Source organism: Rhamphochromis longiceps, linkage group LG17 (genome assembly GCF_057381845.1).
Source record: "Rhamphochromis longiceps isolate RC_006_pf linkage group LG17, R_longiceps_female_GT1.1, whole genome shotgun sequence".
In the NCBI taxonomy this organism is placed as follows: domain Eukaryota; kingdom Metazoa; phylum Chordata; class Actinopteri; order Cichliformes; family Cichlidae; genus Rhamphochromis; species Rhamphochromis longiceps.
Genome location: NC_140573.1, coordinates 19,219,465 through 19,244,609, shown reverse-complemented (window position 1 = coordinate 19,244,609; position 25,145 = coordinate 19,219,465). Strand labels below are relative to the sequence as shown.

At 41.7% G+C, this 25,145-nt stretch overlaps 1 protein-coding gene across 1 annotated transcript; it reads left to right on the top strand.

Annotated features, from left to right (window-relative positions):
• Window positions 1-1,785: 1,785 nt before the first annotated feature.
• On the top strand, window positions 1,786-24,622 carry LOC146649583 (shaker-related potassium channel tsha2). Its single transcript, XM_085387747.1, has 2 exons — window positions 1,786-5,706; window positions 18,103-24,622. The coding sequence occupies exon 1, from the start codon at window positions 1,855-1,857 to the stop codon at window positions 3,295-3,297; it is 1,443 nt and encodes a 480-aa protein (XP_085243873.1). The 5' UTR covers window positions 1,786-1,854; the 3' UTR covers window positions 3,298-5,706; window positions 18,103-24,622.
• Window positions 24,623-25,145: the final 523 nt, after the last annotated feature.

Genomic DNA, 25,145 nt, shown 5'->3' with positions numbered 1-25,145 from the left:
ATCACCTCTCTTCATCGTTCTTGTGCTCAGTTTGAACTTCAGCAGGTGGTCGTCACTCTTTCTCCACAGAACTAGGCAGAAATGATGTAAGCAGGAGGCTCATTAACTTAAAAACCTCAATATAATCTTCTTTATAACCAGAGAAGTCCCCCACATTAGAGAATGTGAGTTTAAAAGACTGTTTTTTGTCAATTTTGGAAAAATAAAGAATTTTACTATTAGCAAACGAGCATTTTTAAACCCATTAAACAAGTCTGAGCTGACCTGAGCCGGGCGTCAGAGGCATTTAGTCCTTTTGGTCAGTAGCGATTGTTTTTCTGCTCGTGGGCTATTTAATGCCCAAGAGGATGCTCCACACTGTGACCTTTTCACAGTTTAACAATTAAAATTAAACAAGAAAAGCATAAAATGTGTTGATATCACATAAGTGAGCCTGAAGGGCCGGGCTATTTATACTTTATCACATGACGTCAAATTGTCAGTTTCAAGATTCCCTGGAAGCACAGTTTTCCTTCATTAACCCCAAGCAGCTGGATCTGAATTTCATTTCTACATCATTCTCGGTATGAACATGTTTAGCACTTTAGGAAATGTCCTCAAGGAAAATGTAATCAGGAGTATTTTTTCCTATGGGGGGGGGGGGGGGGGTGTTCTGAGTGTTTCCTCTCTGCATGAGTCTGACCCTTTACATGTGACTTCACTTTGGAAAAACAGTTTTCACATTTTGGCAGCATAAGAAAAGGGAGCAGACTTCTGGGTGAGGGGACATGTAGTGTTTCTCCTGCTGTCAGAATTAGTCCAGGTTTCATCCCAGCTGCTGTTTGTATTTCTGAAGGACTCACGTGCTGTGTCTTCATCTCTGCTGCAAATCTGCTCTTTCCTTTTCATGTCAGCTCTTTTTTCATGTTCCCCTGCAGCTCCCTCAGGCTATTCCATGGGAAAAGAAACTTTTCCTGAGGCCCTGGGAGAAATCCAACTATTTTAGGAAAACACGTCACTGCTTTGAGCTGCAGCCCAGAAACTCTCCCTGATCCCCCCCCACACACACACAAACATGCACCCCTCCTCTGGACTTGTTGCACACGCAGTGTTTACCTTCCATGCTGTCACTGCTCTCTCATTATAATAATAATTATTGTTGTTGTTGTTGTTGTTATTGTTTCCTGTTTATTGTTGTTTCATGCACACACAGCACAGACTCGCAGGTCGTGCACAACTTGTGGATGGGGGAGCTGCTGTGGAAACGTCAGCGCGGGTTTGTGTGGAGCGGCTGCAGCGTGACATTGCAGAGCCTGTCTGTGTCTGCCCGTTCACGCCACCTGACAGGAGTGAGAGGGCGGGAGGAGGACGCATCACGGATCCACAGGTATTCGTTCGACTGCAAATTCTGAATGAAAAAGCGGATTTTTTTGCCTGAAATTTGAGCGTTTTGCATGAAAAGTCTCGCGCTCTTTGTCTCCACACGTCTTCGCTGTGACTGCATGCGTGCTGTTTCAAACGTGACATCACGTCAAGGAATACACGGCAGCCCCTGTGATAACCTTGAGCCCGCGCAGGACACAACAGGTTCGTTACGCACGCAAACTCTCAGAATCCCGCATCTCTGCGGTGTTCCCGGAGCTCTGTGCCCCTCTCGCGTTCAGCATGTGCGCGTGTTTGTTTCCCCCTCCGTGACGGAGCGTGCACACACACACGTCAGCTCGGGGAGGGCAAAGTCTGCTTAAAATGCTGCGAGTGTGACGGCTGAATCCAGAGCACAGCGCCGCGCGGACGGACAGGTGAGCGCGGGGGGCGCAGAAGGACACGCGGAGGCTCGGCGGAGGATCAGAGAGCCCCGAGGAGCGCGCGGGGATCATGACGGTGGTGCCCGCGGAGAACCTGGACGAGACCGTAGCGCTGGCCGCGCTGTCGGCACAGGACGCGTGCGAGCCGGAGCGCGCGGACAGCCAGGACTGCTGCGAACGCGTGGTCATCAACATCTCCGGGCTGCGCTTCGAGACGCAGCTGAAGACGCTCGCGCAGTTTCCCGCCACGCTGCTGGGAGACCCGCGGAAGAGGATGCGCTTCTTCGACCCGCTGAGGAACGAGTACTTCTTCGACCGGAACCGGCCCAGCTTCGACGCCATCCTCTACTACTACCAGTCCGGGGGCCGGCTCCGGAGACCCGTCAACGTGCCGGTGGACATCTTCATGGAGGAGATCAAGTTCTATGAGCTTGGAGAGGAGGTGATCGAGAATTTTAAGGATGACGAGGGCTTCATTAAGGAGGAGGAGCGCCCGCTGCCCGAGAACGAGTTTCAGCGGCAGGTCTGGCTCCTGTTCGAGTACCCAGAGAGCTCCGGACCCGCCAGGGGCATCGCCATCGTGTCGGTCCTGGTCATTCTCATCTCCATCGTGATCTTCTGCATGGAGACGTTACCGGAGTTCCGCGAGGAGGCCAGGACGTTTGACGAGCACCTGGCAGCGAACGGAACAGTGCGCGCAAAGAAACCGAACCCTTTCACGGACCCGTTCTTCATCGTAGAGACGCTTTGCATCATCTGGTTTTCATTTGAGCTGCTGGTTAGATTCCTCGCGTGCCCCAGCAAGGCCGCCTTCTTCAAGAACATCATGAACACCATCGACATCGTGGCCATCATGCCCTACTTCATCACGCTGGGACTGGAGCTCGCGGAGCACCAAGGGAACGGCCAGCAGGCCATGTCTCTGGCCATCCTCAGGGTCATCCGCCTGGTACGGGTTTTCCGCATCTTCAAACTGTCCAGACACTCCAAAGGACTGCAGATTCTCGGGAAGACGCTGCAGGCCAGCATGCGCGAGCTCGGACTGCTTATCTTCTTCCTCTTCATCGGAGTCATCCTCTTCTCCAGCGCTGTGTACTTCGCGGAGACCGACGACCCGCACTCGGGCTTCAGCAGCATCCCGGACGCGTTCTGGTGGGCTGTGGTCTCCATGACGACAGTGGGCTACGGGGACATGTGCCCGGTCACCATTGGGGGGAAGATCGTGGGCTCTTTGTGCGCTATCGCCGGCGTGCTGACCATCGCGCTGCCGGTCCCCGTCATCGTGTCCAACTTCAACTACTTCTACCACCGGGAGACGGAGCATGAGGAGCAGTTCCAGTACACGCACGTGACCTGCGGACAGCAACAGCCGGCTTTCGGAGAATTCAGGAAGAGCGACAGCAGGTCGAGCCTGTCCAAGTCCGAGTTTCTGGGCAGCGAGGACGCGGACTCCATTAAATACACCAACTGCAGCCCGCACAAAGCCCACAGCGGCAAACTCACCGACGTCTGAGCCGCAGCATCACGCGCTCTGCTGTGACTGCACACCGGAGAGCTCCTTTTTTCTGCCATCCAAGACTCACGGAGAGGACCCACGTTTACCCCCGAAACCGTCTTCCATCACGCGCGCCACGAGCGGACAAACATAAGCTTAGAAGTGATGAAAGAGCCAGCGGCAGCACTTTATCCAGACATTTGATTATTAACGTTTATGTAGTGGAGCTGGTGACACACACACACACACACACACACACACACACACACACACACACACACACACACACACACACACACACACACACACACACACACACACACACACACACACACACCTGTTAAAGCTCGGGGTGGATCAGATGATGCTTGTTGGAAAAAGCCGTTAATCTAAATTTAAAGTCCGTCCCTGACACCATGTTTGATCAGAATGTTCGTTATTACTAAAACAAACAAACAACAACAAACAGAAACAAACAATCAGGCTTCTGTGGGGAAAACTCCGAGCACGTGCTCCTTGTTATTGCCACGCAGACTGTGTGAGCGTTATGAAATCAACCTCAGTTTCTCCAATCCAACAGCACCGCTGTGTGGACGAGCCGAGGCCCTGCGTGTCTCTCTGTGGATGCAGTTTCTATAGCAACCTTCCAGACTTTTCTGTATTGTCTGCCACAGGAATGAAAACACGCGGGCTGAGACCGCATAGGCCACAAAACCACCATGTTGTGGAAAAGCCTCCATGTTGTCTGAATCCACCGCTGAACATTACCTGCACCCCACACAAAGTCATGGTTCACCTGCCATCAACACACACACACACACACACACACACACACACACACACACACACACACACACACACACACACACACAGTGATTCCGTTATTTTAGGCTTTAAAATGCTCACAAACTCCCCCAGCTTACATGAAGACGTTAAACTCTGTATTTTAGTTTAAAAAAAATCTAAGAATCTGAGAAGAGCCTCAAATCCTCGCCTTTAGCAGCTTATTAGAATAATATTAGCAATATTTTTGATGTTTTAGAGCTCAACCAATACTGATAAATATATATAATATACATAAAACTATTTAAGAAACAGTGACAGTATATCTGCTAACAATATTTTTGTGCTTTGGACAGCAGAAGAAAAAACACTTTACATTTGAAGCAAACATGAAAATACAGAGTGCGATTATTGTGTGGAAGCACCGTGCGGCCAAAATTCTTTTAGTTTCAAATCTAATTTTACATTTCAGTTTTTCATAAGTTGCTTGTAACATAAAAAGCTTAAACTGTGAAACCATCAGAATTATTTTAAAACATGACAAATGAAATCCACACAGAAAGAAAACTAAAATTTAATCGAGTGAAATTCTCATAAATATAAAACTCAAAGTCAGAAAACAAACAAAAATTTAAAAGTCAAATATTCGAGTTGAAGTTTTACTCACTTTTGTCACTTGATCAACTGTTATTACATATTGGCTGCATATGGCAGCGCGAAAAGGACAAAATTAATGTCAAATTTCACATCACAACTCATTGTTCAGATGATAAGGTTGAAATATCTGGCAAACTCTCTGATTTTATGTGATTTCTGTTCCCCACTCTAAATATAAATTAAAAAATATTTTCAAAAGGAAAAATTTTTAAGCACTTTCAAATTAATATCGAAGACTTGTTGATTAAAAAACATATACATACATATATATAAACATAAGCAACTTAATATATATTAACATATATATTAAGTTGCTTAATTTCAACACATAAAATTAAAGCCAAATGAAAACAAAAAATTAACTTGCATGAATGTAAAACAGCGATTAATACATTTTTATTACATTTTAGCACTTTAATGGAAATAATGTGACTGAAGCACAAAGAGTCACAATTTCATGGCTATTTCTTAAAATTTATTAAAAAATTATCAAAACTTGTGTTTCCAGTAAGGAAACTAAAATTAAAGGGGAATTTAAACCACATACACTGAGAAGCTTTTCAAAATAAAGTCTTTAGATGCAGCAAGATTGTAACGCCAGCTTCACATATGCAATTTAAATTATTTTGGCACCTTTTTTCTTCCATACCCTGTGATAACGGTATTAGGCTGATAGCCAATATGCTTACTGAGCAGACATGTGTCACAGGTAATTATTAAAGTCTGTGTTGGAGCCTGTGGGGTCCCAGTCGGAGATCAAGGACTCTCTGGATGTAAAAACAGCTCACCTGTACTCACCTGGACTCCAGGATGGACCATAAAATGGACCTGGAAACAAAAAAAGGAGTTTTTAAATGACCTGATGGAATAAAACAGAAAAGAAAAAAAAATATCCCAGGAGATGTTTTCACTGTGAACGTCTAATGGATTATTATCTGAGTGAAGGATGGATTCATGGACGGATGGACGATCAGACTCCAAACAAAGGTAAGAAGAAGTTCTCTCTCTCTCACACACACACACACACACACACACACACACACACACACACACACACACACACACACACACACACACACACCTGTCTGGTATTGGCTAGGCTGCTTTGAGGTATTCCTTGGAATCAGAAACAGGGTGCATTGTCTTATTTTGGCCACCCAGTGGCAGGAGAGCAAACCAAACAGAACCACCATATGTGGCTGTAAATGCTCCCTGTGCAGCTGCTCCTCCCTGACTGGGTCTTGTGTTTGCTGCTTTATAAGGCCACAGAATCTCCTCGGAGCTGCAGAGGTGATGATGACTCTGTATGGGTTTATTTCTTTAAGCAGAACTGACACTGCAAGTAAAATTTGCTGCTAAAACAGGGAGAGATGCCAGCTACTGATAATTAATACAGTTTTCCCAGCAATTATTCTGTAAAGACAAACAGAAGGAAATCTGCACAAAGACTGCAAAAAGTCTGAAGTAAAGAAAAACTATCATTCACAGGCAACGGCACCGTGAAGTATACAGAGATAAAACACAGTGTGCTTCGGATGTTGGTCAGGCTGCTCTTTAGGTTCAGTTTACACATTACACTGACTGCCTGCAGTCTTGTTACCTCCTCGTGGCTTTGAGTCAGAGCTCAAGAAGGAAACTGATCTTTGATTTAAAAATCATGACAAACAGATTCCAAACAGCCAGAAAATCATTTAATCTGACTTCAAAATGACTGCAGTCAGAGACAAAACGAGCATGAAAATGCAAAACACCAATAAAGACACACAAAAAACTCCAGAGTGACAACAACAGCCGCAAGGAGATAAAGAAATGACTCGAGTTTGATGACAAAGAAACACAAAATGATTTCAAGGAGATGTAAGGTAAAAACTGAGGACCAAGGGAAAAAACTACAAAACAATCATACGATACTTAAAACCTGCTCAGAATAAGTAAAAAAAAAAAACACATGTAGAATCACCACAAAAACAAAGAAGATTTTAGTTTACTTATTTTTTGTGTGTTAAAACAGAACACTGCATCACAGATCAGTGACAAACAGCACCACCATTATCCCTAAATACACTGAGAATTATTTAATGTGTACATCATGTAAATACAGGCAGTACAGGTAAGCTTAGTTTTACAAAAAAGAGTTTTTCTTTAAGTGTTCAATGTTGTCATCCTTATTTCAGTTATTCTGTGTTTGGATCTTGATTGCTGTGTATGTGTGTGTGCATGCATGTGCTGTCTCAGTAGTTACCAGGCCACCATGACTGAGACTAGGGATGGGTACCGGTGTCCGGTGCCATGATGGCACCGGTTCTGACATAAACGGTAGTAACCAGACCGAAAAGCAGCGCACATTTCGGTGCTTTATTTCGGTGCTTTTTTTTCCTGAGCTGTGATACACTTTAGATTCTAGCCAATAATTTTACGTTTCCGAGGATAGTAGGCGGGGCCAGGTACGTACGTTCTTTTAGAGCAGAGCTACAGATTAAAAATGCCCAAGGCGAAGCGGTCAAAGTCTGGCTGTACTTCACAGCAAAATATGCAAACTCAGCAGCCTGCAACAAGTGCTTTAAGCTGATACTGTGATACTGTCAAAGGAGGTAACACCTCGAATCCGATGAAACACCTGGCGACGCATAGCGTTTTTTTTTTTAAAAGCCGTGAAATGCGCCGTATTTGATAGCTTGCTGCGAGACCTCACACCGAGCACATCTACTGCGGGTGGGTTGCCTGTTATCTGACCCGGAGTTAGCAATATCCCCCAAAAACCCCGAAGAGGAGAGTCCTGGCCCCTAGCCCTGCCAGTGTAGCAGAAATGATGAGGATGATGATGCAGCAGCAGCCGTTCTTCTCTGCGTGAGTAGCTTAATGTTCGTGTGTAATTTACGTTGAGTAGGCTAACCACGTTATTACAATAATGCATGTAAGGTTTACTAGCAAACATCATCATAGCTACATGCGGCTGTCTTCTTGTTTGATGGCAGATCCTCCCTTCACCCTGGCCAAAAAGGCTAAAATGACCAAAGAAAAAGTGGAAAACAGTTAAACATGAGAGGTTTTGGATAAAGTTTGTGTTTTTTCCATTGATTAAGCACTGCTTGCAGCCAAGAGTGATACCATATATGCCCTATAGCTGCAGAAAAGGCTAACATTGTTATCTTTTTACAAAAAACCAGCTGAACATGAGAGGTTTTTGGACCAATTTTGTGCTCTCCATTCTTTAAGCACCGGTTTGAGCACCGGCACCGTTTCAAAAGTACCGATTTGGCACCGGTATCGGATAAAACCTAAACGATACCCATCCCTAACTGAGACTGTTGTTCCAACTGGATAACAGCAGGGTTCCTGGGACAGTGTGAGTAATGGGGCACAAACAGTTGCATCTCTGCAGTTAAATGCATAATGTAAATGTTGAGTTTAATTTCTGAGAAGAATCTACAATTTAGGTTAGGTTTAGGTTTTATGAAGTGCTTTTAACTTAAAATTTGACCTTTTTCAACACTGATCTACTCTTAGGTTCATCCTTCTTCGGAGCTGTACACTGTAAAGCTGGTGTTACTCACCATCAAGTTAACATTACTATTTTTAGGAAAATAATTAGCATAATTCAAATTCAAGTAGAGCCAGCTTATCATGTTTTACAGTGACATGGGCTGATGGTTTTGTCATAATTAGTTAGTTATGGTGGATGAAATGCACAGAATGGGCGTTTTGTTGGGTGATGATGTAATGAATGTCACAGATATCTGAGCAGAGCATGTAGTGTAAAAACAAACTCCAGTGTATTCCAAGTCAGCAGATTTTTAGCTCGTCCAGTTGAAGGAGTGATGGGCTCCCAGGGATCACTCCTCTGGTCAGAATTTAATCAAACATACACACGAGGATCGGCTAAACTATAATCAAGGTCAATGTCAAGGTCAAATCAGTCTTACTATTTATTTTAATTCTCGTTTGTTTGTGCAAAACAACCAATCAATGACAAGAAAACCTTAAATGAAAATGTGCTTCACAGAAACCTGTGATGGATCTTCAGCCCAATGAGCTCCTTGGTCCTGATGTTTTGCTTGGAATAAAAGATGTTTTAAGGTCTTTTTAGAGACTTTATGACAGCAACCAGAAAATGCACTACACCCATGAAGAGGCTGATCTTAAGTTCAGTTTGCTTTAACCTTTGAACTTCAAACAGGGGATGCGTGAACCATCAAGGTTGGTGTTTAGATTCAGTTCATGTCCAACTCTTTATTACTAACTAACACTTCATAGACTCTTCTGCCTTTTTGCAACTCCCAAACAGATTTTAACAGGAAAGAGAGAGCATATTTCTCCTATACTGGCTTCTCTTCATTGGCTCCCTGTTAAATCCATCACTGAGTTTTTCTATATAAAGTCCTAAATCATCAGGCCACTCTTATCTAAACCTCCTGAGACTCTGGAGCTTCACATTGAGGCTTTCCTGCACCTTCATTCAGCTCAGCTGTGTGTTTTACATCTTCATATGAGAACATAATTAAAAAAGAAAGTATGTAACAACTTCCTGTTTAAGGATAAAGATGAGTTTTCATACTCGTCAGATCCAACTAATCCCAAATATCCAGGAGAAAATAAGAATGCCAACGTTTTTACAGCAGAAAAGTTTCAAACTACAAAATGAGGAGAGATGCAATTTATCCTGCTGCTGTCCATCTGTGTCTGTTTTGATCAATCCTGGACTTCACTTCATGGTTTGAGGTCATAAACAGGCTGCAAAGCCAACATCACGCAGCACCTCTGTCGGCCTGCAGGTGGCAGCAACTGCTGCTCCCTGCAGTTGTTTGGACACCGCTGGACCTTCAGTGCATCCAAAACAGACTCACTTTAATCAGACCTCATTCACATTTAATAAATCTGTAATTTAATATACACAAAGGCATCGATGAGAGACCTGTGACGGCAGGAAACATTAAAACCAGTTTATATCAGCACTTTATTACATTTAAGGAGGTCCTGCTTAATGCAGATTTTCCTTGTATTTCATCATTGTAACTTGCCAGTGTCCTCTCAGATTACTGATGAGAGGTTAGTTTTATTAGCTGCCCTCTGGATCATCAGTCCTGGACTTTTTTCCATGGCTGTTCAGATCATTTCCATGTAAGTCAGGATGCTGAAATGTAGTCTCACAGAGACAAACAGCTGGTCCGATCAGTTGTTTTCAGAACCTATAAGTCGACTGAGTCCTTATGAAATGTTTTCTCAGTTTTATTTGCAGACTGGACATACTCGAGCGCTGCCTACAGTTTCTAAGACCTAACGAGCTCACAGACAGAGTACGGGGATGCTGTGATTCAGGGATGTGTCCTGTAAATAAAAGCAGCTCACAACAGGCCTTTCTTATTTAAAGCCGACCTGTTTGCAGCGTGTTGTGTGACCGGTTCACTGTTACGTAACGCAGCGTGTCACACGGAGAGCCGGAGAAATGACAGCTATAACAAGCATCGCGCTAACTAACTGCTTCTCCCTGGGGAGCGTTTTTGGTTAGATTCCCTTCTTGTGACCTCACCCCTTCCTCCTCCTCCTCCCTCTACATGTCCTCTCTGAACATATGCATGCAGCCGGTGCAGGCGGAGGTAAACAGGTTTCCCCTTGGATGACACGGACGGGGCAGAGTTACACTCTGACAGCTATTGTTAGCGTCTTTGTCAGCGCTGAGGGAATCTGTCCCGAAGCCTCGAGTGGCCTACAGCGAGCTACAACACCACCACCACCACCCAGCCCACTCCTTTTTCCACTTCACGACAGACAAACAGGCAAAAGCAGCAACACTGAGGTAATGATGGAGGGAGGACAGCAGGAGTGAGAGGACGAGACAGAGGAGATTCGTGCTGACAGCCAAACCAGAAAAACAAAAAAACCCAGTAACGGAGATTAGCATGATTGGAAGAGGTATACAGCAGATGTTTCGGGCCTTGAATCCAGTTCATGTACAGAGCACTGCTAAAGACGTTTTCTCAGAAAAAGAGCAAAAAAAAAAAGCCAAAAGAATTCAAATTAAAGTCACTTGTTATAGTTTTTTTTATCATTGATTTTAAAAACATTGTTTCTATCATCAAAGGTTAGATTTAGATGAAGTGTTCATGTTGTCCTGTCTGCTTCCCCTCACCCCAGACAGTTTCGGCAGATTTCTATTTCAATTCAATTCAGTTTTATTTATCCAACACCAAATCATAACAACAACAACAACAGTTATATTGTATTGTAAGGTAGCACCTACAATAAAGATGGCCACCCCTCCGTGAGCCTGGTTCTGCTAGAAGTTTCTTCTTGTTAAAGGGAGTTTTTCCTTCCCACTGTCACCAAGCTTGTTCATAGGAGATCATCTGCTTGTTTCTCTGTAATGTTGTTGGCTTTTTAGCTTACAATATAAATGTATTCCTATTGAAATATGTCAGTTTGCATCAAGCTCACTGTCAGGTAAAAATACAGTGAACATGAACTAAGATATTTTTCACGATTATCGAATTTATTATTTGAGACCTAAGTCAGTGTGAACATGATGAGTTAAAAGTGTAACTAATGAAATCACAGCACACAGAGCACAGCCGTCCGCAACCATGTAAGGAAAAAAAGCAACAACAGCAACAATAATAATAATAGTAAAGCTGTAGCTTTACCACTGCTTTGGTTAAAAAACACGGAACTGAATCTGCTGAAAAACTATGACTCCTGCTGCTGGAAAAAAAGAAATAATATACCATGTTGTGGTCTAAACTGCTTTTTGGGCATGAATGCTGCGTTCAGAATAACCTGAGGGCTGCTGCCTGAAAAATGTGAATGACCGGAAGGCTTGAACATGTATTTTTCCACCAAGAAATAGTTAAATAAAAAAAAAACATGTGAAAGAGCTTGTTTGGCTGATAAAAGAGTAGAGTGATTGATGCTGTTTTACGCAACAGCTGTAAATCAATCAAATCGGTGAAACAGAAAAAAATAGAAGCAGTAAAGAGTCCTCGATCTCCGGAGACTCTGTTTACAAAAAGGTGTCTGTCGCCCAGTGATATTTGACACGTTCATTCAGGTGGAAGGTCGGTGTTATTTAAAGGCCTTACGTCACGCACGCTTGATGGATTACCGACACGAGGCCTTAAACTATCCAGAGCTCGGCAGCTGCTGAGCTCTGGGTGCCACGGTGACACAACACAACATCCACATAACCCCACACCGATCTGATTCAACACTGTTTGTATTCCTGCTGTCATTCAGACATCAACCTCAGCTGCCTGCAGCGCCCCCTGTAGTCCGTTTACATTTGACACAAGAGGCTCCTGAAAACTTCACCCACCAAATAAAGACGACACAAACTCACTCACTCTGTTCTGCTAATGTCCACCATATTCCGCTCAGTACAAGTGTAGCAGGTTGCTTTTTATCTTATTGATCTGTCTATTCAAGTTCTATAGCCCAGTGATCACTACACTCAGTTGTTCATTTGCACAGTGGCTTCAAAATTGTTACATTCCCCTAAAAGGGTCCAGGCGATGAGGGGGGGGAAGTAACAAAAAGTGTCCGGGTCAGGAAAAGGAGACAGAGGCAAAATGGTTAAAGTTTCTATTAAAACTAACTAAAAGAGACGGACAAGCCGCTATCACCATTTAAAGGAACAAACAAAACTCAAGTGCTGGTCAATAAAGTACAAAATAAGTCAAAAAGAGAGCAGCTCACTAGATACAAGTCCCAGACACACAGCTCACTAACTACACACACACACAGACAGACAGACAGACAGACAGACAGTCAGTGAGTGAGTGAGTGAGTGAGTGAGTGAGTGAGTTCGGTCGTAATGCGAGCTGTAACCACTCGCATGGCACTCTGGCCCAGAGCTCACCTTTCCCTGGGCTTAAATGTCTTTAATTACTGACGAGAGTCAGCTGCACAAAAGGGAAAGGTGGCACCTCAGGCAGAAGAGGTAGTGGGACATGCCCACACAGGCACCTTCAGGAGGAGGCCCTGCTAGGGCCGTAGCAAAATGCATAAATAACTGCCCGCTGGCTTCAGCCTAGATGGCTGCAGTCGTGAGACCTGGGGATCTCTGAAGCTCCTGAGACTCTGATGTCTTTGATTTTTCTGATATTTCCTCAGAGTTTGTTTGTGATACTTTGAGCATGAAACACTTTAAGGAACCTCCCTCAAAAGGGCCTCAAACTCACTTTCAGCTCTGCTAAAAGCACCAGCTGACCTTTTGATATAGTAAACATATAACCTGAAGTACCACGAGAACACAGGCTTGATGACGATTAATGAAAATTGATCTTGTGTAATTTGTTTCTACTTTTAGTTGAAATCTGTCATCCATGTGGTTCTGTGATGTCTACCAGGGGAAGTACTGAGCAGTAAAAAGTGAAGTGAGCTGGAATTCAGACAGAGAACATGTGCCACAGGTCTTCAGACAGGGGTGGGACAGCTTTAAAAAGGGTACATCACCCCTTCTGGTTGGATAACGTACTATTTAAAGGCTGATGAGAATATATAAGACACATATGATCATCCTAACTGTTGTGAACAGACATGCTAGTACATGCTAAGTAATAAAAAGGCTCAGGTTTTGTTTGGGCATTTTTAATCAGTTGTGCTTCACTGTATGCTTTCCTCACACTATAAACTTTAATATGAGCAGGAGATTGGGCTCTGTGTGCGTGCGTGTGTCATCTAGGACAGGTTAGGATTATATTAGTGCCACATATGTTGCATTAGAAAGGTTCAGAGTTAATGCTGGGTGAAGTCTGAGTTAGATTTCACTGAGAAATGGGTCAGAGTCAGGTCAGAGTTGGGACAGGACTGCAGTGAGTTCAGACTCAGACCTGTTACAAACTCCTCAGCTGCAGGAATGAAAATAAAGCTTTCTGATCAGACTGAACTCGTAGCAGAGCTCTCATGGTGCAGATATCAAATGAGACTTATTTCAAACCCTTTACAAACTCAAACCCTTCCGGTGTTCCTGCTTCATGCAGCCAGCTGCTCCGAAATAACCATACAGTTGTGAATGAGGGCAGACAGGCCCCTCTTTCTCATGGATGCAGCCATGCATAATTATTCTCACCATTATGAAGATAAAGTTGTTGTAAATATGGTGGGTGCTCGTCAGTGATGGAGATGATGTGAGTTTGTGAACTTTATGAAAACTAACTAAAAATCAAAGAGTTGACACCAACAGGAAGTCAGACAGAGAGCGAGGGAGCTAACAGGCCGAGTGGCTTTAATCTGCCTCTCCAGACCAGGTGTGCCAATCAGCTGACTGCTTAGCACTGCAATGCTACATTCAAGGATACCTAGAAAAACAGAGCTTTTAGAGGCTGTGCATTACCATACTGCACACCAACTTCAAATCAAATCATTCACTGTCTGGATAACTCTGCCTATGCAGCGCAAGAGAGAAGGCAACGTTTTACACGATAACACATCACATGCAGTGATGAGACATCAGGGTCACCCCTAATTATCTGATTTGAAGGCTGATGCCTTTGAAATCTTGCTAGTTTTCTTTCTGTGATATTGATTACGATTTGATTCCTCACCACTTCCTCTTCCTGGATAACAACCTATTTTTAGTGATGGCTTTGTGGAAAATGTGCAGCCATGCTTAAAGATGCCAGCTGATAATACCTTGCAGAATCTGCTGGGGTGAAGTGAAGCTCAACAAAACACAGGGAGCAGTTTCAGTGGATTCATTTATGAATTCCATGCAATCCACAGCTGGTTCAGCCACTGCTCTTCATGCTCCAGCTCACAGGCTGCTCGCTTGTCCTGGTTCCACTCATCACTTCCTGTCTGGACAAGCTTTTTCTTTTTTTTAAAATTTCTCACCAGTGTCCCGGGATCAGTGTGGCCCAGGCTGCAGGTCTTTGTAATGTCCTGGGCCCCCTGGGTGTAAAATCTCAGTGGGCCACAGCCTATCACAATGCAGCGTGTTGCAGGTTTTTTATTTTTATTTGGTTATTTAAAGTTTTTCATAATCATAATGATATCATATCCTGGGGTGGAACAAATAAATCAGTCATACACACATAATGTACTGCAAAAAGCATCAGATCTAAAACTAACCTCTCATGCTTTTAGCCCTCAGTAAAACTGAACTAAACTTAATGAACTTACAAAACTGAACTTACAAAAAAAGATAACTAGATCCAATATTCAGTTCAAATCAGACTGATAAACAGATAAAGCAAAGTTTTGTCATGAACTGTGAAATGGTGACATACACAGCGGTGTCCTCTGTTAGCTCTCGTTATCTCTGGGTGAATCTTGTCTCCTGTCCTTTGAGTTTTATCCAGAGAAGAAGTCACAACCTACAGCATCAGTGTCTAACAGACAAGTTCACCTTCAGATCAAAGATCTATTGTCCTCCTTCAGCAGCAAACACAAACACCTGCATTACACTGTGTTATCCCAATAACCTGTGCTGCTCTTTGTGTTGGCAATCACTCACATGAATTTTCTGTGTTGTAGTTTGTAAAAACGTGCATTGTCAGCTGATGACCTGCAGAGCTTTCTACTCACATCAGCTTTGTAAATCAAACCCTTCAATGGTGTAAAAAACTGGCATTTTAGATGATTTTATATAAACATTTAATAAGTGCGGCTTTTGTCTGTCCGATTACTTTTTTCAAGTAACGAGTAAAGTAAGGGATTACTATTGCAAAAATGGTAATTAGATTACCGTTACTTTCCCGTAGGAACGCTGCGTTACTGCGTTACTAAAACTGTGATTTTTTGTGAGAATGTCTCATGACAGTAACGTAAGCAAGTGCGACGTTAGTGACAACAGCTGTGTGCAGATCAACAATGGATAATATATTGAGTGCGGGAGAGAGTATGAGCGTGCAGCGTTTAAAGCGTGAAAGTAGTGACCTTACTTTAAGTTTGATTCCATAAAAAGTGACAAATACATTAGTGTCCGCTGTGCGTGGGAAGAAAACTTCTTTTTACAGCGAAAAAAACCCCCTAAACTTCCAAGCAAACACCGAGTGCACTACGACATAATGGGAAATTCACAGAGAAACTCGCGGATTCTTCCACTGACCGCCGCGGCACACCTGCACCAGAGTAAACATCCGCCTACCCTGCTCCTGCTTTACAGGTGAAAATAGAGCAAAAGGACCGCTGAGTCTTTGACTTTATTTATTTTCTGCTGTGTTTTACTTGCATCTATTTGAAAGAGTGAGTGTAAACACACACACACAAAAAAAAATTATGTGCTGGAATGTGCAGAAAATAGGTTTAAATATTAAACAAATTTCTTCCAGTCAGAGAATGTTGCATATAATTAAATTTTTGCTTGATGCATAAAGTTAAAAGATTAAAACTAATAAAACAAGTTTTAAAAAGGGACTTTTCCATTTGATTACATTTTGTATGATGGATTATGTAGAAAAAGTAGAATTGGGCTGAAAGCTCTATCGCTTTATCACCTATTCAGGTTGTAAATTGTGTTTTTAAGAAGTAACTAAGTAACTAAGTAATTAACTACTTTTGAAAATAACAATCAGTAAAGTAACGGGATTACTTTTTTGGGGAAGTAATCAGTAATTAGTTACTGATTACTTTTTTCAAGTAACTTGACCAACACTGGTTAGAATAACTGACGAAGAAAACTAAGGGATCCAGGATTGAACCCTGTGGGATGCCACATGCTTGGTGAGGATAAGTATGATGAAAAGACTCTGAATTAGGGTCACTTGTTGTTAAGGGCAGTTCAAAAGTGCAACCAAATCAATTTTATGCCCACTCCAATCTGTGCTTTGTTCTGTGACCCTGAGTGTGGTGGATCTATCACTGCAGCATTTTAACGTCTGTGACGGAGAGCAGCAGAAACCAGCGTTGGTACCCTGGATGTGTTTTCTTCAAAAAGTGTATTCTGGGTTAACTTTGAAGACTCATATCAGTATGTGGGATAAGTGACTGATCACTTAAGTGATCATGTAAGGTGTTTGGTTTTGCATTTGATTTATTTTAGTGGCATTTTTACATTGTTAACTACTTTGTGCAGCATTGACTTTTTGGAAATGTGCTATATAAATAAACTTGACCTTGATCACAGATCTATATTTCTCTTACATTTAGAGACTAGTACCATCTGCTAAAAGTGAAAAAAAGCTGGACAAACAAAGGTGACTTAAACAGAGCTAAATCTGGAGGTATTCATGGCCTGAAATGCTGAAAGCATTCATAGTATGAAGGTCAATTTTGCACGGCTTTATCGATGTGATTTTACCCTTCAAAATATTTCCAGCAGCGTGCAGTAAATGTCAAGCAAAATACACGGTGTCAGATTTGTAATTTCTCTCCTCACAATAAAGAATCTTATCCAATTAAGAAACATTTATTCACTAACTTCACCTTGTCTTTCATGCTACTGTGAATCCTGCAGTTTCATTGTTGGAGTCTTTCTAAGAACATATGTTCATATATGTTATTTTTGTGAATTTAATTTAGCTGTTTCAGACAAGTGAGTCATTTCAGGGGCATGAATGTTTAATTTAAGTGGATGTTTGAGTAATTCGAGGGTACAAATGACCAGACTGAGAGGACGGAGGAGGAACTATTCATTTAAAGGGTAAATTTCTCAAAAGCTCCCACCACCAACTCATCAGAATCTTTTAAATGTGTGTGATATCTGTAAGACCACATCTGACAGAGCGGGGCTGAACGTGAGCTCCTTTAACTCAAAGAAGGGCAAGTTCAGGACAAAGTGTTTTTTTCTTCTTGTGCCATAATCATCCTATAATGACCAGGCCAGTGGAAGACTTCTGTCAGTCAGGTTTTGGTGTAAGTGTAACTCAGTGTTTGGAGTCACCAAAGAATAAACACGAAGTGATAGCTGCTTTCTGTCCTGTCCTTGGCTGCCTCAGCATGTGACTGTTTGTGGTGATGGAGGCAGGTCTGGAGTGAGAACATGAGTCTGATCACACTTCAGCTCTGAGCCTTAAATCTGTCAGCTTCAGGTGGAAATCAATGAAATTAACAAATTCAGGCAATGCAAAAACAAACAAAGAGACTGTTTTAATATTTGCTGGGAAAACATATTTGTGGTCAGTTGTCACGTCTAAAAATCTATTTCCATACAATCTTAATTTTGACCTCATGTTTCTGTGTTCTGCTGTAATAAGGTGATAATGTATTCATATCAAACGCCTTCTTTAAAGGTACTTGCTGTAGTTGCCCTCATGCAGACAAAAACTCTCACCACCAGAGGGCAGCACTTCACCTGTGGGTGTGATGAAGTGTTTTTGGATCTTAAATGTTTCTTTGGACTTACATTTCTTGGTGGAAAACCATTTTAAATAAAACTGTGTTATGTGAACGTCGCTGGAGAGATAATCTAATCCTGCTGGATTTACCTTCAGTGTTTTTCTCTGTTTTCAGGGGAAGAACGATGAGCCTCGTCCAGCTGACAGAGTCCGACAACTGCTGCCATCACCGCTCTTCTCCATCCTCTGATGAAAGTGAAATAAAACAAATTGTGGATGAGACGCCCTCCCATCACAGGAGGACGACCTGATTTTTTTTTTCAAAGAGCAAAGCTAAAGACTCTGAGGTACGAGGCAAATGTTACTTGAATCCTGCTTCATATATTTGCTTCTTGTCCTCTGGCTGATGGAGGCCTCCATATAATCACGAGTAGATGCTCTGTGGGGAGATGCTCCTCCTGCTGTAGAGAAAAAGACCATTTACGTCCTTTCTGTGCGTTGCATATCATATTCAAACCAAAACATATTATTGCATGCTTGGAAAGTAGAGCATGTGAAGAGAAGAGAACGCGTCCGACTGAACCCAGCACTCTGACAAACGGGAACAACAACATCAGCCGCTCATTGATATTCTGAAATGATTCTGTTCTAATGATGAACTTAGTTGCTAAATCTCTATTTTTTAAAGTATCATACTGTATATGTTTTATATGGAGAGGATTTGGTTCACTTGGTGAATTATTTTGTAGATTTTTAACATTTTTGCTAATGTGTTTGGATTTTCTTTAGTTCGTTTTTTTTGCCTTGGTACAAACAAAGCAGCTCTAGCTCCAGGGGGCAGCTCCGGTGAAGACGTCTGCTCCCTTTGAGAGGAATGTTTGTGCAGGAAACGAGGGTTCCAAAAAGAGACAGCTTAATGCATTTATCACTGAATGTTTCTGTGTGTGGGTTCCTGATCAGAATGCTGTATATCTGTTATGCCGAGAACATCTACCTCAGTGTCTGCTCATTACCAACAGAAGCTTTAACACCCGTGTCCCTGCATCAGCTCTCATTAGGCATCTAATTACTTGGTGCAACTAAACCCAAACGCTCTCCAAACTGCCATTTAAAATCTTGGAGGGAAAAAAGCAACACATTAAATAGTGTGAAATATGGAATATCTGTATGAAGCCGATCCTGACCTTGGATTTAAATATCAGAATTATGCAGTCTGCGTAAAACAGCTTAGAGCCTTGTTTTTGCACATTTTGTTAATTTATTTGTGAAGTTGGATGTGCTCGTGAGCGTATGTGACTGCTTCTGGATGTATTTAAAGGGCAATAAATGAACTGCAGGGTGGAACCAGTCTGGAACCAGAAAGGAGTCCAGTCCAGCAGGTTTTATGGGTACAGACCTGAGGCTGCAGGGTTTAAACTGGACTCTAGTTTTCCTCAGAATCAGATGCGAACATCAGCGTCTCAGTTTTGGGTAAAAACAGCAGAGAAATGAATCTCAGTTTCCATCTGAAGCTGTTTTTAGTGGCTGTTGAGCTCATTTGCTTCAGGGTGCTGATGTCTTCTTTGCTTAATCAAAGGAATTCCAAAGAAGCTGCTCAGCTGAAGGAATGGGCCATGTTCAGATGTCACTGAGTGAGCTAAACTGTGACTTTCTTAACTGCCTATATGCGAATTTCTGCGTATTGTTGCATGACGATGATTTATTCTGCTCATTTCCAGGTCTTTGTTTTTTATCATATGACTCCCCTGCAGCAGCTTTGCATGATCCACAGTTCAGAATAATCCTTCTGTGTCTCACACTGGGCCCCACAGTTCATCCTGTCTGGAACAAGCTGATTTAGCCCCTGTCTCTTTAAGACTTCCTCCCTAATTGTTCACTTCTGATTGGCCAAACTGAGGGGCAGCACGTGTGCTCTTTAAAGTTTTTTTTTTTTTTTTTTGCCCAAATCATTAAATTTATTCATGTTTATGGTGGTCCAGATGTCCATGTTCTGTCTTGTGTCTGTGACTAGGTTCTCTTTAAATCATTCTGTTTGGATGGTTTGCACCGCCGTCACTTTCTGGTCTTACAGCTGCTTCATGTGAAGCAAAAATCCTCCACCCAGTGCTCATCGCTGGAGAAGGAGCAGCTGCAAAGGCTGAAGTTTTTGAAGGGTGTGTCTACTCTGTGGGCTTGTCAGGTACAAGTTCTGACTCCACAGGTGTGTCACAGCTGATCATTTACAACTCAGCTTTTTGACTTTGGCTCATTTCTCTCTGTTTTCTGGCTCTGCGGAAGATGTGAGGTCATAATGTTTTCTGACATATTGGACTTTTGCTGGTCATGCAGCTGCGTCCACTCTGCAGTTTTGTCTCGTTGTAATTCTGCTTTGCTTAACATAAAAACAGCCGAGGGAGGTTTGTGTGTGACGGAGGCACTGATGAGCAGGGACTGGGCATTAGTTATGATGATTAATGTGTTCTGCATACTCTGCGTGCAATAATAACAGAGTGAATGCAGCCACGACTGAAGAGAAGTCAGTCTGGTCCAAGCGCCACATGTTTAACCATCATTGAGATTCACCACATCGTCCGTTGTGTTCATACTTCATCTTCAGGTTTCAGTTCAGGCTCGTCACCGAAGCTTTTGTCATGCAACAAGAAAAAAAAGCAATAGTGATTTCTCTGTTCTCGGAACTTCAGCGTGGAAGTGTTCTGATTTCTGTTTCTCTGCTTTTGTTTCTTTCCACGTATCGATGCCATTTCTTTTTTTGACAAACTTTAATTGTGATCTATTTTTGATAAAATAAATCTTTAATTCTGATCGATCTCCATGTGTTTCCCATGAATGCACATGCAGATGTGTCACTTTCTGTTGAGTGTGAGTGTGTTTGTGTGCCATCAACATCAGCAGAGGTGCTGGGGTTGGATTTAAGGTTTGTTCAGGTCATTGTTTGATTTACCTTCCTCATGCTGTGGCTCCTCATGGTCTCCTGAAGCAGCTGATGATGAAAGCATTAGTGAAAGGAAATAAGAATTCTAGAAGGAAACTGATTTGTAAAAACTGAAAACCTGATAGAGTCTTTTCTTGTTCTTATCTCCTACAGAAGTTCAGAGAAATGCCACTCAGTGTTCCTGTTGTAAAGCATGATAACTAAAATCTTAAGATCATTTTATGGACTTTATTTTTAATTAAACGCACCATCTCCTTCACATGAACCTGCAACACCAAATGCATTAAAACAAGCGCTAATTTAAATATTTTAGCAAACGTCGGATTTGTTGAATTGTCTTTCAGTCAGTTAAAAAGATTAAAGTTGATTTAAGTTTCATCCAACCTGCAGTATTTCTGTTAACGTAGCATAGACATATAAGGTAGACGTGGGTATTTGCTCATACATATGCAGCACTATAGCCCCAGTAAAGATGCCTCCTCCAGCTTTGTGTCAAGTAAAATAACTCATGTTCAGATCTGTTCTGCTGAAGGTTGCAGGTCCACAGCAAAAACTATCATTAAATAATGATCCGCTGGACCTTTTTCATTGATGTCGAGTCAAATTGAAAGTTGCGCTGTTGCTGGAGGCGCACGTTTTTCCTGGACTTCCAGTTAGACATCTTAGTAAGAGAAATTCTGTGTTTTGTTTTACTGATAAGAGCAAATTGAAAGTATCAAGAACAGCTGGCACGGCAGTGTTGTGGTTAATTCAGCGACAAAGTCCAGCGTTCAGACCCACTGGCTGTGTGGAGAACTCTCTGGTTCCTCCAAAGACATGCATGGGTTAGATATATGGAGTAACCAGAACCATTTAACCAAATTACTTAATTTTGGATTAAAGAAGACTTACATGTTTGTTTGTTTTTATTTGATTGCAATAATCTGATCCATATTTGTTGATTTGTCTGAACCTGCATCATCTCGTCTGTCTGTGGTTCAGTTTTTGGTGTCCCACTCTGTCCAGTCTCACCCCGGAACATGACGCTTGCTGGGTATCTCACACTTCCTGATGTCTCCACAGCAGAGGTCAGAGCTGCAGAGTTACGCCTCTGTCACATAACAGTCACATAAATGGGAAATTCAGCAGATTGAAGTTGGTCTTTAGAGTGAGAGTGCACTTCTTACCCCTAACATCCACTGGCTGGTTCAACCCATTCTTTATTCACTCAACATAAACAGCTTCCTCCGATCCAGCTGCACGGTTATACTGCATTCAGTTTAATCTTTAAAAATAATTAAGGCAAAACTTTGCTTTGAGTTAAGAAATCTTATCACCTTCTTCACTCTTCCCAACAATCGTTTTGTCAAATCAGCTCCAAACATGTCCTGCAAATCGTTCGAGGACTCCAGTAAAAGCTGTATCCTTTTAAAATAGTTCAGATCATTGCTGCCAGCCTGAGCAAGTCATGATTTACATGTAGGACCCTTTCTTATCCAGAGCCCTCCACCCTCATCATATCACCTCCTTTCACCTCATTAAAAGTATCCTGGAAGGAGACATCAGTGCTGGAAGGGCATGTGCCACTTCTGAAACCAAACCACAGCTTTTACCTTTATTTTTTAAACACAGCTGTTATAAATCATAAAGAATATGAACATGTGACCAGTGCAGAGCTGGTGGAAACATTAGATGTTGCTGTTAAGAGCACCACAAGCAGGAAAACCAGCATAAACATGCAGTTATTCATTACTGAGCAATAATGCATGAAAAGCACTACATCATCAGCGGGCTGTTCATATCTGTGCATAAAAATGTTCACAGTGCCTTAAATCGTTTTTGTTAAAAACCCTGTCAAATGCATCTGAGGTACCACAGAAGAAGAAAGTGTGTGTTTATTAGAGACGGTGGAGGATGTTGAAATAATGTAATGTACAGTAATGTATTGAATGTACAGTAAGCAGTCTTCCTGGTTTAAAGTGATGAAGAAGAGAGAATAATATTGTGCAGAAGCTCAGAGAGCTTCTGCTGTTCAGTGCTCTCATGTTTTAGCTGATTTTTATTATTTTTGCACATCTGTCTTAAAAACATGTTTTAGAGTACACAGTGTAATTTAGAGGAAATATAAAGTCTTAGTAAAGTATTCTTTGCATTAAAGGCAGGCTAATGTGAGCGTATTCTAACACCGTTACAGCCTCCCAGCTGCCTCTCCCTGAGCTTCTGCAGTGCTGCTTCTTGTTGTATGATACAGATGTTTTCCTGTTCCCGTGATAGTGATGCCGTTCACATGCGTGTTCAGTTTGCTGCATTACTCTGTCAACAATCCTGTGGTATTACAAAGTAATGCCTTCACTGGTATCGCTGTCTGTCTCAGCCTGTTTGTTAAGTTATGACCAAAGTTATTCCATCATCTTAAATGACTGTAGTTCCACTGTTAGCGCTATCGTTAGCATTAGAATAAAACAAATATTGAAACAAAACAAAATGAAATGCGAACACACACAAAAAGTAAATGTTAATGAAGTGAGGCTGAAAAAAGCCTGGTTTCATTCTTAGCTTTAGATTACAGAATCTCAGCACATTTGATTACACAGCACACAGCAGCCACAGCCTTTAAGAATGACACACGGTTATTCCACCTCAGTTCATCAAACTTAACAAAAACCCTTAAAGAAATACTCTTTTTAAGAAGCTTTGCTTTTCTACCATCACTTTTGAACTTAGTGATGTAGAAGCTGGTGGAGCTCACCAATCCAAATATGTAATAACTAAAATATTCTGTGAATTAAATCCCATGAAGTCTAATAGAATGAAGTTTATGTTCATGTGTCCTGAAATTCAGGATGTTACTTTGAAATATTATTTATGAATTCTGTTATTAATTCCAATAAGAAGTGTTTCACTGGAATCTGAGATGGTCAGATTTTGTATTTTTATTCTTTGTGTTTAAATAGGATAAGCTAATGTGGAATGACTGCGACACTTAATCCAACTCACACTCATTAAGTTCTGCTGTTTAAGGCTGTGACATGATTAGTTACATATCAGTAATAAAAATCAGACAGTGTCAGCAGTGTGGATTTAATGCTTTTATTTATTTTTTAATTTTTTTTTTCACAAGGCTGTGAGACTTAGAAAAAAGGAGATCCCAGCTGTGCAGCACCTGCAGTGTGTCCGTGTGCTCGGTCGTGTTTTCGCTCACTGAGCTGTGTGTTTGTGTCGAGCTGTTTTCCTGCTTCTGTCCTGCTGATACAACGGGAAAAAAATACTCGTCTGCAAAACCTCAACTTGTGTCCTGAGTGTAAAAAAAATCTCAAATAACAGATTTTATTTTTGGTAACTTGGGTATTTGTGTGTGTGTGTGTCACTGTATGAAAGTCCAACAACAGAAAAAAAGAGATATGTAATATATGTCCGGCTTGAGATCGTACATACTGTATATGCACAACAGAGTCATTCTGAATACTAGTTGTGACTAAGTTTAATGTGGCCTTTTCTTTCTCTGTATGTATTGCAATGTTGTAAATGATTTGTATATTATAACATAATGTTTATTAAAGTTAATGAGGCTTTATGTTTTTACCACCTATGTTTAATAAATAAATGAACTGTGCTGAACTGCAGAACCTGAGCCTTTATCACCCCACTCCGGTGGGGCTTCGGCCATGCTGATCATTCATATCTGTGCATAAACACATTCCTGGATCCTTAAATCATTATAGGATTCAGTTATTCTCATGATCCAGGTGAGCATCTGCTGTTTTTCTGATGCCTTCCTGTGTCTGCCTTGTGAGCGGAGCCTTGAGTCCACACCTGTTCTGCTGTGCTGCTTGAAAAAGCTCCAGCCTTGGACCCACACCTATACATAAGTACGTAAAATGCATTTATACTGAGCTTTTCAAGAACAGAAGTCACAAACAGTGTTGGTTAAGTTACTTGAAAATAGTAATTAGTTACTAATCACGGATTACTTCTCCAAGAAAGTAATGCCTTTACTCTACTGAATACTTATTTTCAAAAGTAATTAGTTACTTTATTACTTAAATAACTTTAAAAAACATAATGCACAACCTGAATACGTAATAAAGCAATAGACTTTTCAGCCCAATTTTTCTGCATAATCCATCATATAAAATTGTGTTTAAAAATTGTGTATAAAAAGTGTTTTATTAGTTATACTCTTTTAACTTTATGCACATTGCATCAAGCAAAAATTAAATTACATGCAACAGCCTTTGACTTGAGGATATTTGTTTAACATTTAAACCCATTTTCTGCATATTCCAGCATATAAAATATTTTTTGTG

What these genes read in the sequence shown, in the direction of transcription:
- LOC146649583 (XM_085387747.1), top strand. Translation starts at nt 1,855, where the DNA reads ATGACGGTGGTGCCCGCGGAGAACCTGGACGAGACCGTAGCGCTGGCC.